The sequence below is a fragment of the Pan paniscus genome, chromosome X, assembly GCF_029289425.2.
Source record: "Pan paniscus chromosome X, NHGRI_mPanPan1-v2.0_pri, whole genome shotgun sequence".
Lineage (NCBI taxonomy): Eukaryota > Metazoa > Chordata > Mammalia > Primates > Hominidae > Pan > Pan paniscus.
In genome coordinates this window covers 117,292,607-117,315,669 of record NC_073272.2, presented here as the reverse complement: position 1 = coordinate 117,315,669, position 23,063 = coordinate 117,292,607, and the positions used below count along the sequence as shown (strand labels likewise).

The window sequence follows — 23,063 nt, the reverse complement described above, 5'->3', positions numbered from 1 at the left end:
ATATCTTTGACATATGAAAAGATTGGATTTTGAAGATGTAAAAATGATGATTGCTTCAACAAGTATCTCATGGAGATGGAGTGAGTGAGGGTAGTAGCATTTTCCGACTAGCTAGGGAAACTTTTAACACCTTGACTCCCTGCTACTCTCATCTACATGGTGACTCTTCTCCCCTTTTGTCTGCTTCTCACCTGCACTGAGAGTCAGAAATTATAGTTTGGGGTGTGAAACACTGGTTTAAAGGACTGTATAAAAGGAAGGAAAGGAATACTTCTCTTTTTTCATTTATCTCACACAGATTAAGGTAAGTACTTCATTACTACTTCATAATTCATAGATTGCTTCTGCAAAACACATGTACACACAATCTGAAAACGCTCCAGTTATCTTCAATTTAAAATTCCCATTTAAATGACCAGGAGATTTGAATGCTTGATGCCTACTATGTCATTTTTATCACAATGGTATGTTCTACCCAAGAACACATAGCCTTCTTTTAGCCAGAGAACATGGTGTTTCTACAAATAAACATCTTACCCCTAAAGAGACAAATTCCTTGATGATTTATAATTTGGAATAGCCCCTCCCCAAATCATCAGTCTGCCTTCCAGAAAAACATTATAAATTTTGTAAATAATTTTTAATATTTTAGGTAATGATGTATAGTTGTGACACATAAATATTTTGCCCGAATGAATCCTTCTTTAGAATTACTGCACCATGGATAAACACTTATGGTAGTTTTGGTAGAGCAATTTTTGTTATTCACATTAGCAGAGTTGTCTGTGGCTAGATACTGAAATTGCTCTGTGATATGGACTGGAATATTATGGTGATCTTAATTAAACTGGCTTTCTAGGAGTGTAGTAAAATGGTGGATCCTAAAACATTTTAGGTGAAAAACCAGGAACCAGTTCTAGAGCTAAAGACCACATATATACTCTTGGAGTATGATAACTGTGAATATGTAGATAGGTGAGTGGGCTGTAAGTAACAGTGAAGACTTTTTGCATCTCCTAACAACCTGAGAGCTTATGGCCAGCAATGGATATGTTTCTTTATGGGAAGCATAGTACAAAAGGGATAAACTGAAGTCTTATAATAAAGTTTTGTGGAAAAAAACCCTTAGTGGTGAGGCAGATATGCAGAAAAGGGACAATAACTTTAATGTTAAAAAATGATACTTAGAGTCTTTGCTTCCATTGAGCCACGTATCTGTGATGAGCTTGAAAGAACTATCCTAAGAGTGATTCCCAGACTCATTAGGTTGAGAGCCTGTCTTCTTTTTTTGTATTATTCTCCCCTGTCTTAAAAATACTGGCTGTCATATTGAAAACGTATGACTGATTTGATACTAATTTTTTCCTACATTCATTGAAATAATTAGAGATGACTCCAGGCCATTACAAAAATCAAGACTGAGATTTGGTAAATTTATTACGGGCTTTGAATACATAGAGTCATTGGGACTCTTAGGGCTGCCAACTATATTTCTTAAAACATGGAATGCAACGGTTACTACTTTATGAGTGTTACTCTTAGGTTTTTTCATGTTTCCCCTTAAAAGATAAATAAACATTCTCTTAAGACCTGGTCATGAATTACTGACTTTGTGAAGTTGAATAGAACTGGGAAATTCAGGAAAGGATAGGATTTTCACCACCTTTTAGCAGTTGATTAATGAGTCTCCTGTTCCCAAATCGATTTGTCTCAGTTATTTCTAATTGGTTTTGAGTTTGTGGAATCTGCTTTAATAATAAACTCTAAAATTGGGTAACTCAGATGTTTGAATATTTAATAAAAATCTTAGGAAGGTGAAACACAGTTCTTTCTTAACATGCTTTTTGATTTTAATGCACCTTAGCAAAAGAGTCAAATTTTAAAGTTGATGAGCTACAGATAATGGGAGTAAAATGACACCTTGGTTAACAAGTCCTCTGGAAGCAAAGCTCCTAGAAAATTGGCCTGGGCATTGAAGGGGTTGGAATACCCATTCCAGTTTCTTCATTTTTGGATTAAAGAAAGAGAAGGCAAGCTCACTGCTGCAGATATAGAGACTTCTCAAAGGGCAGGCTGGGTGCTAGCTGTAGGGCGAAGCATCCTTCTAGAGGGCCTATGCTTCACCAGAGGATTGTAACTATTTCCTCTGTGCACTGGGAAGGGGACTCTTGACAGTGATGGGAGCACATGCTGTTTCTCCTAGCCCACTTCTACATATTGCCATCTCCCTACCACCATTACCACATGTGCATTCTTTCACCTATGTGGTTTTATAAAAGCAAGGAAGATTTGAATTCACTTGTTTGTATAGAAGGTATGGAATCAACATTTAGAAATTCATTCATCTTCTAATTATTTTTAAATTACTTCATTAGAAATAAAATAATTATCTCATTCAGAAAATAGAATGGATTCTTACATACCTTATCTACCTACCATTCATCCATCCATGTATCCATTTATCCATCCATCCATCCATCCATCCGTCTACCTATCTACCAATCTACCCATCTGCTTATCTTGCTTTCACACAAATATAAGAAATGTGGAGAATGAGAAATAATATATAAACTAAGCTTTCTAAATAGAAAACATTTTTGGTCAAGATGAATTGGACATGATGCGGTTTAACTGGTATATAAATTTTAAAAGATGAAGGGACACTAAAGTCTTGAAATATGGTAAGCAGAGGGAGCAAAATATTATTTTGAAGTTCTTTAAGGACAAGATTGAGATATTCAGTGGAAATGCCTTTTGATTTGGGTAATTAACTTTCATCCTGTTATAGTTATCTAATGGAGTATCATTTGTCTATCCCAATTCCCTTATCTACGTCATAGTGTTATATCTGTTATTGTGATGGTTGGCATTAGAGTTCAGAATGTGTTCTTTTAAATGTTGATATCAGTATGTGAAATTCTCCCCAAATTTCATCTGAGTTATTTTCTAGGATTTACTACCTCCCTACCCCATATGTGTTGGGAGAATAGCATGAAAGATTTTTAGTGTTGGTATTGTTTTTATGGAAATAGAATGGTAAAAGTAAGTGATCTTCAGATTGAATTAATTAAACCAGAAAATTACTTGCCTATAACAGAATGTATCTCTCTGATATCCTCCTTGTGCTTATAAATTAAGCATTGAAATGCTAAGTGACTTATAGCCTCTACTGTCTGCTATTTTTAATTTTTTAGGCTTGGTATAAATGGGAACAATGTAGGCTCTGGATTCAGATGTGGGTTCAAATCATAGTTACTAGACTCATGGTGAGGCCTTAAACTCTCCGAGCTTCAGTTCCCTGTCTTTATTTTATTTTATTTTTTTATTTTATTTTATTACTATTATACTTTAAGTTTTAGGGTACATGTGCACAATGTGCAGGTTAGTTACATATGTATACATGTGCCATGCTGGTGCACTGCACCCATTAACTCGTCATTTAGCATTAGGTGTATCTCCTAATGCTATCCTTCCCCCCTCCCCCACCCCACAACAGTCCCCAGAGTGTGATGTTCCCCTTCTTGTGTCCATGTTTTCTCATTGTTCAATTCCCATCTATGAGTGAGAACATGCGGTGTTTGGTTTTTTTCCTTGCGATAGTTTACTGAGAATGATGATTTCCAATTTCATCCATGTCCCTACAAAGGACATGAACTCATCATTTTTTATGGCTGCATAGTATTCCATGATGTATATGTGCCAAATTTTCTTAATCCAGTCTATCATTGTTGGACATTTGGGTTGGTTCCAAGTCTTTGCTATTGTGAATAGTGCCGCAATAAACATACGTGTGCATGTGTCTTTATAGCAGCATGATTTATAGTCCTTTGGGTATATACTCAGTAATGGGATGGCTGGGTCAAATGGTATTTCTAGTTCTAGATCCCTGAAGAATCCCCACACTGACTTCCACAATGGTTGAACTAGTTTACAGTCCCACCAACAGTGTAAAAGTGTTTCTATTTCTCCACATCCTCTCCAGCACCTGTTGTTTCCTGACTTTTTAATGATTGCCATTCTAACTGGTGTGAGATGGTATCTCATTGTGGTTTTGATTTGCATTTCTCTGATGGCCAGTGATGATGAGCATTTTTTCATGTGTTTTTTGGCTGCATAAATGTCTTCTTTTGAGAAGTGTCTGTTCATGTCCTTTGCCCACTTTTTGATGGGGTTGTTTGTTTTTTTCTTGTAAATTTGTTTGAGTTCATTGTAGATTCTGGATATTAGCCCTTTGTCAGATGAGTAGGTTGCAAAAATTTTCTCCCATTTTGTAGGTTGCCTGTTCACTCTGATGGTAGTTTCTTTTGCTGTGCAGAAGCTCTTGAGTTTAATTAGATCCCATTTGTCAGTTTTGTCTTTTGTTGCCATTGCTTTTGGTGTTTTAGACATGAAGTCCTTGCCCATGCCTATGTCCTGAATGGTAATGCCTAGGTTTTCTTCTAGGGTTTTTATGGTTTTAGGTCTAACATTTAAGTCTTTAATCCATCTTGAATTAATTTTTGTATAAGGTGTAAGGAAGGGATCCAGTTTCAGCTTTCTACATATGGCTAGCCAGTTTTCCCAGCACCATTTATTAAATAGGGAATCCTTTCCCCATTGCTTGTTTTTCTCAGGTTTGTCAAAGATCAGATAGTTGTAGATATGCGGCATTGTTTCTGAGGGCTCTGTTCTGTTCCATTGATCTATATCTCTGTTTTGGTGCCAGTACCATGCTGTTTTGGTTACTGTAGCCTTCTAGTATAGTTTGAAATCAGGTAGCGTGATGCCTCCAGCTTTGTTCTTTTGGCTTAGGATTGCCTTGGCGATGCGGGCTCTTTTTTGGTTCCATATGAACTTTAAAGTAGTTTTTTCCAATTCTGTGAAGAAAGTCATTGGTAGCTTGATGGGGATGGCATTGAATCTATAAATTACCTTGGGTAGTATGGCCATTTTCATGACATTGTTTCTTCCTACCCATGAACATGGAATGTTCTTCCATTTGTTTGTATCCTCTTTTATTTCCTTGAGCAGTGGTTTGTAGTTGTCCTTGAAGAGGTCCTTCACGTCCTTTGTAAGTTAAATGAGATTATTACAAGGATTAAATAGGATACTAGAATGTGCCTGGCACAGTGCTTAGTACACAGCAGGTGCTGGGTAAATGATCTTATTCCTATGTTAAAACAGACAGAAGCTATTTATTAATACTGTTCTATTTTAAATGTGACAGACATATGCATATAAGAAGCCTGTGCAATAGCTTTTTATAGCCCGTGCAATAGCTTCTTATAGACTTGGAAAGATAGCAGCTATTTTATAAAATCTCATCTGTAACTAAAGAGTTCCATTAGTGAAATGATTTCGGGTAGACAATAATATATTTATGTCATTAAAAAAACTACAAATAACTAACAAAAGCTTTATCTTTCTTGATTCCTTTCAGGCAAACACCTCATTAAGAAGATATATTCTTTAAACAACAATTAATTTATGCCTTATTAATAGATGTTACTTTCAAGCTCACTCTTGTTGGTATTTGAAAAAGAAAAAAGAGAGAAGTTGCTATGATATTTATAATTTCTTTGTGTAATGATACTATAAATGACATTTTAGTTGGGGGACAAATCTTTCAATATTTGAAATTTTAAGTTTTTAATTTTTTTCAACAAAAATGCCAGGCTTATTTTATATACATTAGTTTACTTCATGAGTTGGAAAGTTTGTTCCCGATTTTTTCAAAACATGTTCCTTTTTTTCATAATGAAAGTTGAGTATGTGTACACTCAAACGTTTGTGGTATCATTCAGCTTTTGTCTGGGAAGTGTGGAGAAAGAGAGGAGTAGAAAAGCTATTAATATCTTTCGAATTCAATGCAGTATGAATACTTTGACTCTATCTTAAAAAGCCAATGGAAAATGGCTTCTACCATCTTAAGTTTTTAATTTATTTCTCAAGGGTGGAAGGAAATACCTTGACAGATTTAGCCCTGAAATTCAAATGAGTATGAGAACAGGTGGTGAAATTTCTTCTCCACCTGCCATGCAACTTTATCACAAGAAATGTTTCATTTAGCAAATGCTGCTGCTAGCGGACACTTCTCTGTTTCAGAGCAGAAAAACAAATGGATGGAAAGTACTTTGAAGAAAGACTTTTTCTTGATTTTCTTTTTAAATTGTGAGTGTGAGCAATATGTATTTTATTTTCCTGGGGGTTGGGTAGTGGATAGTCAGTGCCTTGATTAACCAACCTGTTTTGTTGTGTTGTTAAACCATTCATAGCTTTCTTGTTTTTGTTTTCATTTTGTTTTGTTATTGTTGTTGTTCCTGTATACCAACCCACTGACACCAACTTTAGTTAAGGTAATATTATTAATCTGGGGAACTTGAAATATCTATATTATACTTTTGACACTAATGCAAGAGACTTCCTTTTTTTTCTTTTCCTTTTTTTGAGACGGAGTTTCACTCTTTCACCCAGGCTGGAGTGAAGTGGCACAGTCTCGGCTCACTGCACCCTCTGCCCCCCAGGTTCAAGTGATTCCCCTGCCTCAGCCTCCTAAGTAGCTAGGATTACAGGCACCTGCCACTGCGCGCGGCTGATTTTTGTGTTTTTAGTGGAGACGGGGTTTTACCATGTTGGCTGGGCTGGTCTCGAACTCCTGATCTCAGGTGATCCACCTGCTTTGGCCTCCGAAAGTGCTGGGATTACAGGCGTGAGCCACCACGCCCAGCCTGGGACTTTCATTCTTTTGTTGCAGTGAAATTGAGTTTTTAGCATATATTGTTAGATTTAACCTTTTTTGGTAATGAAATGATGGCAGTTAAAGCACTATGAAACAAATGAGGGAACTAAATAGAAAAGTGTTGTTCATATACTTTTACCTTTCTAGCTTTTCTCTAATTCATTTCTTCTTTTTTCCCTTCAGAAATTACGAACAGTACAGGCAAGTGTAGAGAACAGTCTTTTATTCATAGCAGTATCAAGATGTTGCTTTTTATTTGATGTGAGCTAGACATTAATGTACCAGTGCATGAATTGGCACACATAACCTCTCTACCAAGAAAAGTTAAGTGCTTTTATTGTGTTTTCATGATGATAATCTCAAGAAGCACCAAAATGTTCCCTTTTCCTTGACAATGAAATTTGACCACACCTGGGTTTCTGTATAACATGAACTGCTATTTGCAATGATAGAAACCAAGAAATTGAGGTACACATTTTATAATTGATCAAGATGATATCTTATTTTTTAAACACAATGGTACTGGTTTCAGTGGATTGTCGTGGGATTTATTTAGGTATGGAGATTGAGGAGCATTGGAAGATTATTTGTGGCTTTTGAGCCAAATGATGCAATTAAGAGATGCTTTTTCCTTCCTCATATAGCATTCCAACAAACATTTTTACTATAATGAATTCTAAGAGTATATGGTTCTCTATAGAACGTCTACCAAATTAAACCTCTACAGAGGGATTCATTGAAGAAAACACATTTAAATCAGATCAGCAGAGCACTCTTGCTTTGGCCCACCTACCAGGACATAGATACCAGGACACAATTCTTCATTGTCATGTTGCTTGCTATTAAAAAAAAAAACCACATTTGTCCATTTAGTGAGTTTTAAATTTCCTTTGAAAAAATCCATTTGGATGAACAATTCTATGCAGACAGTAGTAGGAGTTTATGACATGTTTGCACTAGCAATTTTGAGAGTATATCTTGTACTCTGATAATTTTGCAGATAGATAGAATCTTTGTGCATATTCTGGAATACTGATGAGGTTGAACATTTTTCTATCTGCTAACCATTTGCACCTTGATCTTTGTGAATTGTGTGCTCATATCACTTACATGTTTCCGTTCGGGTAATTTTAAATATGTGGACATTTCGAGGCAAGATTACAATGTTGGCAGCCCTTTGTTAACATATGACAATGGCTTAGGCTTTTTTTCCTTTTGTCTTTAAATGCAGTGCAGAGAAATGCCACAGTCTGTGTACGTTTGGTTTGACCACGTTTACAATGCTTTCAGTAAAATGATCAGACAGTGCCTCCATCTCTAAGCTAATACTCATCAAAAAGTAGTTGTTTTCTTTGAGCAAGCACAGTTGAGTGATTCACGTACACTTTGTGAAAGATTGCTCTTGTGCTTTATGGTTGGTCATTGTTTCTTTTTGTTTGTTTGTTTGTTTTTTTTTTTTTTTTTTTTTTATTATACTTTAAGTTTTAGGGTACATGTGCACATTGTGCAGGTTAGTTACATATGTATACATGTGCCATGCTGGTGCGCTGCACCCACTAAATCGTCATCTAACATTAGGTATATCTCCCAATGCTATCCCTCCCCCCTCCCCCCTCCCCACCACAGTCCCCAGAGTATGATATTCCCCTTCCTGTGTCCATGTGATCTCATTGTTCAATTCCCACCTATGAGTGAGAATATGCGGTGTTTGGTTTTTTGTTCTTGCGATAGTTTACTGAGAATGATGGTTTCCAATTTCATCCATGTCCCTACAAAGGATATGAACTCATCATTTTTTATGGCTGCATAGTATTCCATGGTGTATATGTGCCACATTTTCTTAATCCAGTCTATCATTGTTGGACATTTGGGTTGGTTCCAAGTCTTTGCTATTGTGAATAATGCCACAATAAACATACGTGTGCATGTGTCTTTATAGCAGCATGATTTATAGTCATTTGGGTATATACCCAGTAATGGGATGGCTGGGTCAAATGGTATTTCTAGTTCTAGATCCCTGAGGAATCGCCACACTGACTTCCACAATGGTTGAACTAGTTTACAGTCCCACCAACAGTGTAAAAGTGTTCCTATTTCTCCACATCCTCTCCAGCACCTGTTGTTTCCTGACTTTTGAATGATTGCCATTCTAACTGGTGTGAGATGATATCTCATAGTGGTTTTGATTTGCATTTCTCTGATGGCCAGTGATGATGAGCATTTTTTCATGTGTTTTTTGGCTGCATAAATGTCTTCTTTTGAGAAGTGCCTGTTCATGTCCTTGGCCCACTTTTTGATGGGGTTGTTTGTTTTTTTCTTGTAAATTTGTTTGAGTTCACTGTAGATTCTGGATATTAGCCCTTTGTCAGATGAGTAGGTTGCGAAAATTTTCTCCCATGTTGTAGGTTGCCTATTCACTCTGATGGTAGTTTCTTTTGCTGTGCAGAAGCTCTTTAGTTTCATTAGATCCCATTTGTCAATTTTGGCTTTTGTTGCCATTGCTTTTGGTGTTTTGGACATGAAGTCCTTGCCCACGCCTATGTCCTGAATGGTAATGCCTAGGTTTTCTTCTAGGGTTTTTATGGTTTTAGGTCTAACATTTAAATCTTTAATCCATCTTGAATTGATTTTTGTATAAGGTGTAAGGAAGGGATCCAGTTTCAGCTTTCTACATATGGCTAGCCAGTTTTCCCAGCACCATTTATTAAATAGGGAATCCTTTCCCCATTGCTTGTTTTTCTCAGGTTTGTCAAAGATCAGATAGTTGTAGGTAAGCGGCGTTATTTCTGAGGGCTCTGTTCTGTTCCATTGATCTATATCTCTGTTTTGGTACCAGTACCATGCTGTTTTGGTTACTGTAGCCTTGTAGTATAGTTTGAAGTCAGGTAGTGTGATGCCTCCAGCTTTGTTCTTTTGGCTTAGGATTGACTTGGCGATGTAGATGCAATAAAAAATGATAAAGGGGATATCACCACCGATCCCACAGAAATACAAACTACCATCAGAGAATACTACAAACACCTCTACACAAATAAACTAGAAAATCTAGAAGAAATGGATAAATTCCTCGACACATACACTCTCCCAAGACTAAACCAGGAAGAAGTTGAATCTCTGAATAGACCAATAACAGGAGCTGAAATTGTGGCAATAATCAATAGTTTACCAACCAAAAAGAGTCCAGGACCAGATGGATTCACAGCCGAATTCTACCAGAGGTACAAGGAGGAACTGGTACCATTCCTTCTGAAACTATTCCAATCAATAGAAAAAGAGGGAATCCTCCCTAACTCATTTTATGAGGCCAGCATCATTCTGATACCAAAGCCTGGCAGAGACACAACCAAAAAAGAGAATTTTAGACCAATATCCTTGATGAACATTGATGCAAAAATCCTCAATAAAATACTGGCAAACCGAATCCAGCAGCACATCAAAAAGGTTATCCACCATGATCAAGTGGGCTTCATCCCTGGGATGCAAGGCTGGTTCAACATACGCAAATCAATAAATGTAATCCAGCATATAAACAGAGCCAAAGACAAAAACCACATGATTATCTCAATAGATGCAGAAAAAGCCTTTGACAAAATTCAACAACCCTTCATGCTAAAAACTCTCAATAAATTTGGTCATTGTTTCAAGAGTAAGACGTCTGCTGTGGTGATTGGGTAGGCGGGGGGTGGCATGCAAGCAATATGCAGACTATAATATTGTAGGGAAAAGAGAGGTTTAATTTTTAGAAACAAAATTCGTTAATATAGTCTCTCCCATGAATAATCTTGTAGGGTTGGTGAAATGGGACTATTTAGACAGAATTTGCCAGATTCTAACTTAACATGTAAAAGTGGATCCAAATAACAACTGTTTTATGCAGATTTAGGAAATTATTATTCTTACATGAACTTATGTAAAACAAAAGCTTTGCTGCATAATTTTCTTATAAACTTCAAAGCCATTATCTACTTTTTTACTCTTAGACTTGAGTTTTCAAATTGATGGGCCTGTGGAGAGCAGAGATATTCTGTTAGGTAGCCTTGGAAGAATTAGTGATAATTAATAATCCTGCTGTGTTTCATATTGCTAGCATTACCTCATGGATTCAACCCTATGACTGGGAAATTATTTAAATCATGAAATTGCTTGAGAAAAATTTTCATGAGACAGTAAATTCCTCTATATTAGGATTTCTCACCTTTGGCACTTGACTTTTTTGCCTAAGAACAGCTTTGACCTAGAGAACTGTCCTGTGTTTTGTAGGATGTTTAGCAGCATCCCCAGTTGTGACAGTGAAAAATGTCTGCAGACATTATGAATCATGGGGGTGGAAGGAGGGGCAAAATGCCTCCTGCTCCCCCTCCCCACATTGAGAATGACTTGTATGTATATTGTATTTAACTATACGAGTTGAAAAAACATCAGATTAAAAACTGTTATTTTTTTTCTTGGAATTACTCAGATAATCATTCCTTTAAGCATAGATTGATATAATTGTGGCTTGGGGTTTGCAGAGAAGTGTTACCTCCTTGCAATGTTGAAGAACAGTGCTCTTCACATTCAATCAATAAACTTAATAAAGGGGAGATAGATGGGAATATTGAATCTGCTAAGAAGGTTAACATGGCATGTACTGTTACCAAAGCAGAAATTAGTAGGGAGTGTTTTGAATGTTAAAAAGTCAAAAGATACTGATAAAACATCATGAAAAAGATAATTTTAGTCTAGGCTTCTTCAGCTTTTGAAGTAATTAATTAAAAAGGCAAGCATATTATGTTGGCAAGAAAGGGCTGCATTTTCACTTTTTGCTTTCTGTTTTTAAGAGCAAGAGACAAATGACAAAGTAAATAAGTTGTTACTTGTAGTTTACTCAAAAAAGCAATTTCCGGGATATGTCATTGTGGCAATGTGAATTCAGCTTTACTCCTATCCCTTTTACATCTGCAGTTTTATAAGAATGATAATTGATGGTCATTTAAGCACTGCATAATAAAGAAATGTCTTTGGAATGATCTACAGAAAGAAGATTCTGTATTCATTCAGAGGACATATATTAAGTCTTTCGTGCTAGGCTCTGTGCAGGGAATACAGAAACTAATAAAACAGTCTGCTTGAATATCCTATTAATATAATCTGGATGAATAGACATTTTCTGGTTAGGGATAACAGTCACCATCAATCAATTTCTGACTTTTCCAATTGATTCTGTAATTTTAAACGTCTGTCCACAAAAGTTGTTTAAAATTGTGTGTGTGTGCTATATATCATAAATATAACTTAATTCTCTTTAAAGCTATCTCTGAAACTCTGGTGGAAGGCTATATCCATTTTCTTTTATGCTTTTTAAAATCTTAAATTATTCTCTTCTTTATTAAATATCTATCAGAATTGAATTAAACATGGTTATATATTATTAATTCATTTTTGGTTATACTATGGCTCTAATATCATTAAGAAGAATTGATGTCATCCTTAAGGCCAGAATTTTTGCTAATTATTGCAAGATTTAAAACCACTTGGTTGGTGTCATAATTCAAAAAGCAGAATCTTTAGTATGGTCTTTTTCTTGTTAAAACTGATCAACTTGGGGTTTTAGGTATGACAGGAAAAAAAGGTGAAACCTTTCTGATATTGGATAGCTCAGTTAGACAGTTAGAAAAGCAAATAATTCAAAATTGAGGAAATTACAGAAAAAATGAAGAGTTCCAGCACTTGAAAATCTGCTCTCCTTCTTTTTTCCTAATGTCTATTTTAGCAGTCTTTTTAGCAGTCTGTATCATGAATGCAGAACCAAATTCATGAGCCATGGGCTCCCCACTCTTAGGCAGGTGATCCAGAGATTATTTTAGCAATGTATACCTATGGAGAAACACAAGATCTCTTCTAAGGAATGATGAAAGGTTATTAATAATGGCACATTTTTAGTATAACCTAACTGAGATTTTTAAACTATCAAATGTATTGTCATATTCTCTTTGCAACTAAGTGACCTACTGACTAAGGTTCTCCTATTCTTACTTATGCCCCTTGAAAATACTATTCCTGCAATACATGCAAATACAGAATTGCCTGTATTTATATTTTTAGTATTCATTTCTTTGAAAAGATGGAAATGTGACTAGATTGTAGCTATTAAACAATCCCAAACTGGTAAGTGAGAGATACTGCTAGAAAAAGAAATTATTTCATGTGAAAAATTTTGTTCAGTTGGGGTTGATTAGAACTATTACTAATAACAGAAGATAAAGTAATGCATTAATATATAACAATTAATCTTTTACTTTTATTAATGGGGGTTTGGAGTGGGAATCAGACTAGTCCTAGATTCAAACCCTGGGCCAACCACTTTAATAAGTGGTTTCTGACCCTTCTTTAGTCTGTGTATAAAATTATTGGCAAGTACCTGCTATATAATGACTATTCAATAAATGGTAGCTATCATTTTTATCTTTTCAAAATTAGGTGTTCCAAATTAATTTTAACTATATGCAGCATAATTTGATGGCATTGCTATCTAAATAGTAACATATCAACAGTAATTACTGTGGCCTTTAAAAACTCTGTGACTATAATTTTGAACCACCTTTTAAGTTGATTTCTCAGTTATCATCTGTATATTCTGTACTTGGAAACCATTTTACAAATATACATTTCTTCTAAGATAAAGAGTGGTACAAGCGTATAATATAGTGAAACAATATTCACCATATTGCATGGTCATATGATTGCAATAGTGACTGATTATTTTTCTAAATAATCTCATTGTAAATTGTACAAGTTTTAATTTCCCCTTCTTTCTTATGTAAAAAAACTTTCAGATCTCTCGTGGAAGAGGAAGACCAACACATGAAATTGTCCCTTGGAGGCAGCGAAATGGGCCTCTCATCCCATTTGCAGTCTTCCAAGGCAGGACCTACACGCATCTTTACCAGCAATACCCACAGTTCTGTGGTGTTACAGGTAATTTAAGCTGTCTCTTTGGTAGTGTTTACATAGCTTTAAAAAACCCACCATGGATTTTGTGATGCAGGATGTCAGTAGTGGAGGTTGTGGGTGTGTATGTGTGAATAGGAAATGTATGGTAACTATTTTTTGCTCAGTTTTGCTGTGAACCCAAAATGGCTCTAAAAAATGAAGTTTATTAAGTAAAGAAACAAAAGACAAAAACTAACCAGGAGAGAAATCTTGATGGAGGAATGCACACATTCCTGAGGTTAAAAAATCCTCAGAATCAATTTTTTGTTTGGTGTGTATAAAGGACATTTTGCCAGTATGCCACTTTCTTACAGAATACCATATCTGATTTCATTCCATAGCAATCAAAGTAAGTATTACAAGGTCCCTACACTGAATTTTCATAGTTCCTCATTCACAGCCTGTTTTACTATCATCTTTGTAATGGTTCTAAATATTATATTTATTTGGTGTCCCAACTCGCATTGGTAGTAGTAACTGTGGGAGTAGAGGTTAGGACTGCTGGATGCAAACCCTCTGATACATGTAATAAGTAATAACTAAAATAAAAGCAGGGGACAGAAACACAGTAGAAAGCCAAAAGAACATGAAACACAGCAATCTGGAGCTATTTAGCACGGGGATTAGAAGCCTAAGTACTTCTGACCTTTGTGGACATTTTCTGACTTCTGTGGGCATTGCTGAATTAGAGAGCAATATGGTACTGGATGTCCATTAATGTCTTCTAAAGATAGTTAAATTATATCGGTCCTCTTACTACCCTTAATAAGATAAGGAAAATTTGCCTTTCTAAATGCATATTTAAAAGAAATCTCCCCAGATGGATTTCATGCATATCCCTGATCAAGAACCATTATAGTAAAGCTGTATATAGAATATAATATAATGAGGGACAAGGTTTATACTTGCTGTGCCTCCTCTGTGTTTAAATGTAATTTCACCGGATTTCATTTTCCTTATCTCCAAAATGTGACTCTTGACTAGCATACCTCTAAATTTCCTGCTAGTTTCAATCTTTGAATTCAGTAAAATCCCATTTCCCCAGTATTTCCGTTTCTAATTGGAGCTGGGGTCTATCTAAGGTTCATTGTCCTGTGGGTATCATCAATAGATATGTGAGTCAGGAACGAAAATCTTTCCATCTCCTGGCATCTTAAAGCTGTGTAGGGAAAAGGGAAGATGGCCGAATAGAACAGCTCTGGTCTGCAGCTCCCGGCAAGATCAACGCAGAAGGTGGGTGATTTCTGCATTTCCAACTGAGCCCCCACTGGTGATACCCGGGCAAACAGGGTCTGGAGTGGACCTCTAGCACCTCTAGCAGATCTGCAGCAGAGGGGCCTGTTAGAAGGAAAACTAACAAACAAGAAAGGAATAGCATCAAGAACAACAAAAATGGCATCCACACAGAAACCGCATCTGAAGGTCACCAACATTAAAGACCAAAGGTAGATAAATCCACAAAGATGAGGAAAAACTAATACAAAAAGGCTGAAAATTCCAAACACCAGAACACCTCTTCTCCTCCAAAGGATCACAACTCCTCGCCAGCAAAGGAACAAAACTGGACAGAGAATGAGTTTGACAAACTGACAGAAGTAGGCTTCAGAAGGTAGGTAACAGCAAACTCCTCCGAGCTAAAGGAGCATGTTCTAACCCAATGCAAGGAAGCTAAGAACCTTGAAAAAAATTATAGGAATTGCTAACTAGAATAACCAGTTTAGAGAAGAACATAAATGACCTGATGGAGCTGAAAAACACAGCATGAGGACTTCATGAAGCATACAAAAGTATCAATAGCCAAATCAATCAAGCAGAAGAAAGGATATCAGAGATTGAAGATCAACTTAATGAAATAAAGCAAGAAGACAAGATCAAAGAAAAAAGAATGAAAAGAAACGAACAAAGCCTTCAAGAAATATGGGACTATATGAAAAGACCAAACCTAAGTTAGATTGGTGTACCTGAAAGTGATGGGGAGAATGGAACAAAGTTGGAAAATACTCTTCAGGGTATTCTCCAGGAGAACTTCCCCAACCTAGCAAGAGAGGCCAACATTCAAATTCAGGAAATACAGAGAATGCCACAAAGATACTCGTCAAGAAGAGCAACCCCAAAACACATAATCGTCAGATTCAGCAAGGTTGAAATGAAGGAAAAAATGTTAAGGGAAGCTGGAGAGAAAGGTCGGGTTACCTACAAAGGGAAGCCCATCAGACTAACATCAGATCTCTCTGCAGAAACCCTACAAGGCAGAAGAGAGTGGGGACCAATATTCAACATTCTTAAGCAAAAGAATTTTCAACCCAGAATTTCATATCCAGCCAAACTAAGCTTCATAAACAAAGGATAAATAAAATCCTTTACAGACAAGAAAATGCTGAGAGATTTTGTCACTACCAGGCCTGCCTTATAAGAGCTCCTGAAGGAAGCACTAAATATGGAAAGAAAAAACTGGTACCAACCACTGCAAAAACATACCAAATTGTAAAGATCATTGACACTATGAAGAAACTGCATCAATAAAGGGGCAAAATAACTAGCTAGCATCATAATGACAGGATCAGATTCACACATAACAATATTAACCTTAAATGTAAATATGCTAAATGCCCCAATTAAAAGACACAGACTGGCAAATTGGATAGTCAAGGCCCATCGGTGTGCTGTATTCAGGAGACCCATCTCACATGCGAAGACACACATAGGCTCAAAATAAAGGGATGGAAGAATATTTACCAAGCAAATGGAAAACAAAAAACAAGCAGGGGTTGCAATCCTAGTTTCTGATAAAACAGACTTTAAACCAACAAAGATAAAAAAAGACAAAGAAGGGCATTTCATAATGGTAAAGGGATCAATGCAACAAGAAGAGGTAACTATCCTAAATATATATGCACCCACTACAGGAGCACCCACATTCATTAAGCAAGTTCGTAGAGATCTACAAAGAGACTTAGACTCCCACACAATAAGAGTGGGAGATTTTGTCACCCCACTGACAATATTAGACAGATTAATGAGACAGAAAATTAACAAGGATATTCAGGACTTGAACTCAGCTCTAGACCAAGCAGACCTAATAGACATCTATAGAACTCTCCATCCCAAATGAACAGAATATACATTCTTCTCAGCACCACATTACACTTATTGTAAAACTGACCACATAATTGGAAGTAAAACACTCCTCAGTAAATGTAAAAGAACAGAAATCATAGCAGTCTCTGAAACCACAGTGCAATCAAATTAGAACTCAGGATTAAGAAACTCACTCAAAACCATACAAATATAGGGAAACTGAACAACCTGCTCCTGAATGACTACTGGGTATATAACGAAATTAAGGCAGAAATAAATAAGTTCTTTGAAACCAATGAGAACAAAGATAAACATACCAGAATCTCTGGGACACAGCTAAAGCAGTGTTTAGAGAGAAATTTATAGCACTAAATCCCGATAGGAGAAAGCAGGAAAGCTAAAATAGACACCCTAACATCACAATTAAAAGAACTAGAGAAGCAAGAGCAAACAAATTCAAAAGCTAGCAGACGACAAGAAATAACTAAGATCAGAGTAGAACTGAAGGAGATAGAGACACGAGGAACACTTCAATATCTCAGTGAATCCAGGAGCTGGTTTTTTGAAAAGATCAACAAAATAGATAGACCGCTAGCCAGATTAATGAAGAAAAAATAGAGAAGAATCAAATAGACACAATAAGAAATGATAAAGGGGATGTCACCACTGATCCCACAGAAAGAAACTACCATCAGAGAATACTACAAACACCTCTATGCAAATAAACTAGAAAATCTAGAAGAAATGGGTAAATTCCTAGACACATACACCCTCCCAAGACTAAACTAGGAAGAAGTCAAATCCCTGAATAGACCAATAACAAGTTCTGAAATTGAGGCAGTAATTAATAGCCTACCAACCAAAAAAGGCCCAGGACCAGACGGATTCACAGCCAAATTCTACCAGAGGTACAAAGAAGAGCTGATACCATTCTTTCTGAAACTATTCCAAACAATAGAAAAAGATGGAATATTCCCTAACTCTTTTTATGAGGCCAGCATCATCCTGATACCAAAACCTGGCAGAGACAACAAAAAAAGAAAATTTCAGGCCAATATCGCTGATCAACATAGATGCAAAAATCCTCGATAAAATGTAATCCATCACATAAACAGAACAAATGACAAAAACCACATGATTTTCTCAATAGATGCAGAAAAGGCCTTTGACAAAATTCAACACACCTTCATCCTAAAAACTCTCAATAAACTAGGTATTGATGTAAAGTATCTCAAAATAATAAGTGTTATTTATGACAAACCCACAGCCAATATCATACTGAATGGGCAAAAGCTGGAAGCATTCTCTTTGAAAACTGGCACAAGACAAGGATGCCATCTCTCACCACTCCTATTCATCATAGTATTGGAAGTTCTGGCCAGGGCAATCAGGCAAGAGAAAGAAATAAAGTTTATTCAAATAGGAAGAGAGGAAGTTAAATTGTCTCTGTTTGCAGATGACATGATTGTATGTTTAGAAAATCCCATCATCTCAGCCCAAAATCTCCTTAAGCTGATAAGCAACTTCAGCAAAGTCTCAGGATACAAAATCAATGTGCAAAAATCACAAGCATTCCTATACACCAATAATAGACAAACAGAGATCCAAATCATGAGTGAACTCCCATTCACAATTGCTACAAAGAGAATAAAATACCTAGGAATCCAACTTACAAGCGATGTGAAGGACCTCTTCAAGGAGAACTACAAACCACTGCTCAAGGAAATAAGAGAGGACACAAACAAATGGAAAAACATTCTGTGCTCATGGATAGGAAGAATCAGTATCGTGAAAATGGACATACTGCCCAACGTAATTTATAGATTCAGTGCTATCCCCATCAAGCTACCATTGACTTTCTTCCCAGAATTAGAAAAAAGCTACTTTAAATTTCATATGGAACCAAAAAAGAGCCTGTGTAGCCAAGACAATCCTAAGCAAAAAGAACAAAGCTGGAGGCATCCCACTACCTGACTTCAAACTATACTACAAGGCTACAGTAACCAAAACAGCATGGTACTGGTACCAAAACAGATATATAGACAAATGGAACAGAACAGAGGCCTCAGAAGTAATGCCACACATCTACAACCATCTGATCTTTGCCCAACCTGACAAAAACAAGCAATGGGGAAAGGATTCCTTATTTAATAAATGGTGTTGGGAAAACTGGCTAGCCATATGCAGAAAGCTGAAACTGGACCCCTTCCTTACACCTTATACAAAAATTAACTCAAGATGGATTAAAGACTTAAACGTAAGACCTAAAACCATAAAAACCCTGGAAGAAAAACTAGGCAATACGATTCAGGACACAGGCATCGGCAAAGAGTTGATGACTAACACACCAAAAGCAATGGCAACAAAAGCCAAAACTGACAAATGGGATCTAATTAAACTAAAGAGCTTCTGCACACCAAAAGAAACTATCATCAGAGTGTACAGGAATCCTACAGAATGGGAGAAAATTTTTGCAATCTGTCCATCATACAAAGGGCTAATATCCAGAATCTACAAAGAACTTAAACAAATTTACAAGAAAAAAACAAACCACCCCATCAAAAAGTGTGTGAAGGATATGAACAGACACTTCTCAAAAGAACACATTTATGTGTCCAACAAATATATGAAAAAAAAGCTCATGATTACTGGTCATTAGAGAAATGCAAATCAAAACCACAAGGAGATACCATCTCATGCCAGTTAGAATGGTGATCATTAAAAAGCCAGGAAACAACAAATGCTGGAGAGGATGTGGAGAAATAGGAACACGTTTACTCTGTTGGTGGGTGTATAAATTAGTTCAACCACTGTGGAAGACAGTGTGGTGATTCATCAAGGATCTAGAACCAGAAATACCATTTGACCCACAATCCCATTACTGGGCATATACCCAAAGGATTTATAAATCATTCTACTGTTAAGACACATGCACACGTATGTTTATTGCAGCACTGTTCACAATAGCAAAGACTTGTAACCAACCCAAATGCCCATCAATGATAGACTGGATAAACAAAATGTGGCACATACACACCATGGAATACTATGTAGCCATTAAAAGGATGAGTTCATGTCCTTTGCAGGGACATGCATGAAGTTGGAAACCATCATTGCCAGCAAAGTAACACAAGAAAAGAAAACCAAACACCAGATGTTCTCACTCATAAGTGGGAGGTGAACAATGAGAACACATGGACACAGGGAGGAGAACGTCACACACCAGGGCCTTTCAGGGGGTGGGGGGCTAGGGGAGGCACAGCATTAGGAGAAATACCTAATGTAGATGATGGGTTGATGGGTGCAGCAAGCCACCATGGCACGTGTATACCTATGTGACAAACCTGCATGTTCTGCACATGTATCCCAGAACTTTAAGTATATAAAAAAAAAAAAATCCCTCTAATCCTCTAATATATGAAAACGAGTCTTCGGCTATTTTTGTTTGTTATACATCTGAGGATAGATTTTTAAGGTGCTCAAAAAAAAGCTGTGTAAATGGTTTACTTGTTGATTTTTCAAGTTATGGGAAGAGAGAATAAGGGGTCAAACAGATAGGAAAAGTATGTGAGGAAGAAGTGTTTTTGGTATACTAAAGTGCTCTCGCTAAAGAAAAATAAGAAATACCTCACTACTATACTCCTACCTAATGTAATGCCCATAGTAGTCATGAGTTAAAGCCAATTATTGTGGTCCTGCTAATTTTTAAAATTTACTAGAAACCAAACAATGATTGCCACTGTAGTGCAGTGAGAGATATTTAAAGCAATGGTTCTCAAATTTTAGTGCATGTCAGAATCATCAGGAGGGCTTGTTAAAACACTGAACGCTAGGTCCCAAACCAGAATTTTTTAATAAAAAACTCTGGGGGATAAGGCCCAGGAATTTGCATTTCTAACAAGTTTCTAGATGATGCTGCAGATCAAGGAACATAGTTTTAAGACCATTGTTCTAGAGGTGGGACCTTCTTCCACCGAGTCATGGCCTTTTCTTTTCTCCCTATATATTTTATGGAGGTTATAAATTATTGTTACAATGGATAAACATTAGAGATAACTTAAATATCTATCAGTAGGTGAATCGTTGCATGAAATATGTTGCACCAAAACTATGCAATGCTGTGCAGCCACCAAAAAGAGTAATATCTGTACATATTGAATGGAAAGAATATAAGATACTAAAAAAAAGTAACAGGGAAAATGTGATACATCCATGCAATGTAATATGATCCAGCTATTTTAAAAGATGAAGTACTAATACATGCTATCGTATGGATGAACTTTGAAAACATTATGCTAATTGAAAGAGGCTAGTCACCAAAGTCTGTGTTTTATGTGATTTCATGTTTTATGTGATTCCATTTGTATGAAATGTCCAGAATAAAGAAATCTATAGAGACGTAAAGTAGACTATTGGTTGCTTACAGCTAGGGAAATTGGGGGGATATGAGAGTGAAAGCTAAAGGTACAGGATTTCTTTTTGCAGTGATAAAAATATTCTAAAGTTGACTCTGGATATCATTGCATATATCTGTGAATATACTAAAACCATTGATTTGTGCACTTTAAATGGGTAAATTGTATGGTATTCAAATTGTATCTCAATAAAGCTATTAAAAATGTAACAAGGCAATATGTATTGTATAATCCTTTTTATCAGTAGAAAAATTATACAATATGTATACACATGAATGTGAATGCATAGCAAATGGTATGGAAACACTAGGGAAGCTGAGGAATAATGTCATCTTTTGCTCTGTAAAATCCTACAATGTTTAATTTTTATTTACAATGGAAATATTTTTCTGCATAACCTCTGTAATAAAAAAATATATAACAGCTGACAAAACAAGTGTAACTGGGTCTCAGAGCCCTTAGCTCTGCCATGCCTTAGCTCATTGGTCCAGGCTGAGAAAGAACAGTGATGTGAAAGTAACCGGAAATTTTGTGTTACTTGAAGATAATTTTTCTTCAACTGATTTTTTATGTTGTTACAATATTTCCTGTGGTAGCATAGAGATACTACTCTATGTTGCTATTAAAACCCTTCTATGCTCTATTTAAAAGTCTATTAAAAATTATGTTTTCACAAATTGAGATTTTTAAGGCCAAGCACTAACAGGGAACATTTTTGTATCAATCTTAGGTGTGTTGTTGTCAAGAGAACAAGCTAGAGAAGTGTTTAATGTGTAAATGTTATCATTGTTTTAAAATTAGCAATAACACATACTCCGGCTTCAAAAGGCATTGAAAGTAGCTGTCAGGGGAACTGATCCATGGGGAGAAACTGTTGTAATAAGCCTCACTCTGCAGGATTACCCACTACCAAATTGTAGTGAGAAGGACATGGGTTTCAGCCAAAACTAGAATTCTAATCGTGCCCCTTATTAGCTAGCTATGTGACTTTGGGAATGTCATTTATACTCTCTGGCCCAGCTTTTTTTATTTGTAATCTGGGTAAGAGATTTGAGGATTAAGTGTCACAATTTATGGAAATAAGGTGCATAATAAATATTCATTTATTTTCCTTCCACTTGAGGTAAATGGAGAAGGTCTCACAGGGAATAGAGCTGATCAGAAGTTATGGGTATACCACAGGGAACTCCTGAGCCCCTGGGTCATTAATGGACCAGGCTCTGGCTATGGGATGTGGTTCCTCTCAGACTAGGGTCTTTCCTCTTTCTCTTTAAGTCTCACCTAGACAGAGCAGAACAGTGAGGGTAGGAGTCATGGTGTCTCCCACTGGATAAGATTGGGCAGATGGATGAGGCCACTTATTTTCTGCCATGACTATTGAAGAAAACAGAAAATAGTTAATGAATTAAATGATTATGTATTAATGTGATTATATAATAAAAAAAGAAGTTATGGGTATACCGAATAAGGTATCCATCTGGTTGGCTTGAGCAGGCGGTTGGCTTGAGCAGGTCTAGCAGGTTACTCATCTCCATTAAATGGCTTCAGCAAACTAGGCTGTCAAAGAAAATTCCTAGAAAGTCATTTGATACCTAACAGGCTTGGATTCCTAGAATCTTGAACAAGTTCCAGGATAATCCATGACTGAGTTGGCAGGGCAAATGACTTTTACTCAAGTAAGAAAGATTAACTAAGGTTAGCTTAAGTAGTGATTGGTAAAATCAAGGATTATTTCATTTCCCTCACTCCTTGGCTACTACTACATCTGTGGTTATTTCTCATGGAAACCTTCTATTCTTTCACTTCTCCCTATTATTCCAGGTTGTCAGCATCTTTCTCTTACTGTCCTATCATATGGTAATTCACTGAATGATAACTTT

At 36.4% G+C, this 23,063-nt stretch overlaps 1 protein-coding gene across 8 annotated transcripts in view; it reads left to right on the top strand.

Annotated features, from left to right (window-relative positions):
* KLHL13 (kelch like family member 13) overlaps positions 1–23,063 on the top strand; it is a 218,866-nt gene that overhangs the window by 157,588 nt on the left and 38,215 nt on the right. For all 8 annotated transcript variants that reach the window (XM_003814280.4, XM_063601660.1, XM_003814284.3 and 5 more), the window contains one exon: positions 13,534–13,675. In XM_003814280.4, the coding sequence (XP_003814328.2) occupies positions 13,534–13,675 (142 nt within the window). The remainder of the gene's footprint in view (positions 1–13,533; positions 13,676–23,063) is intronic.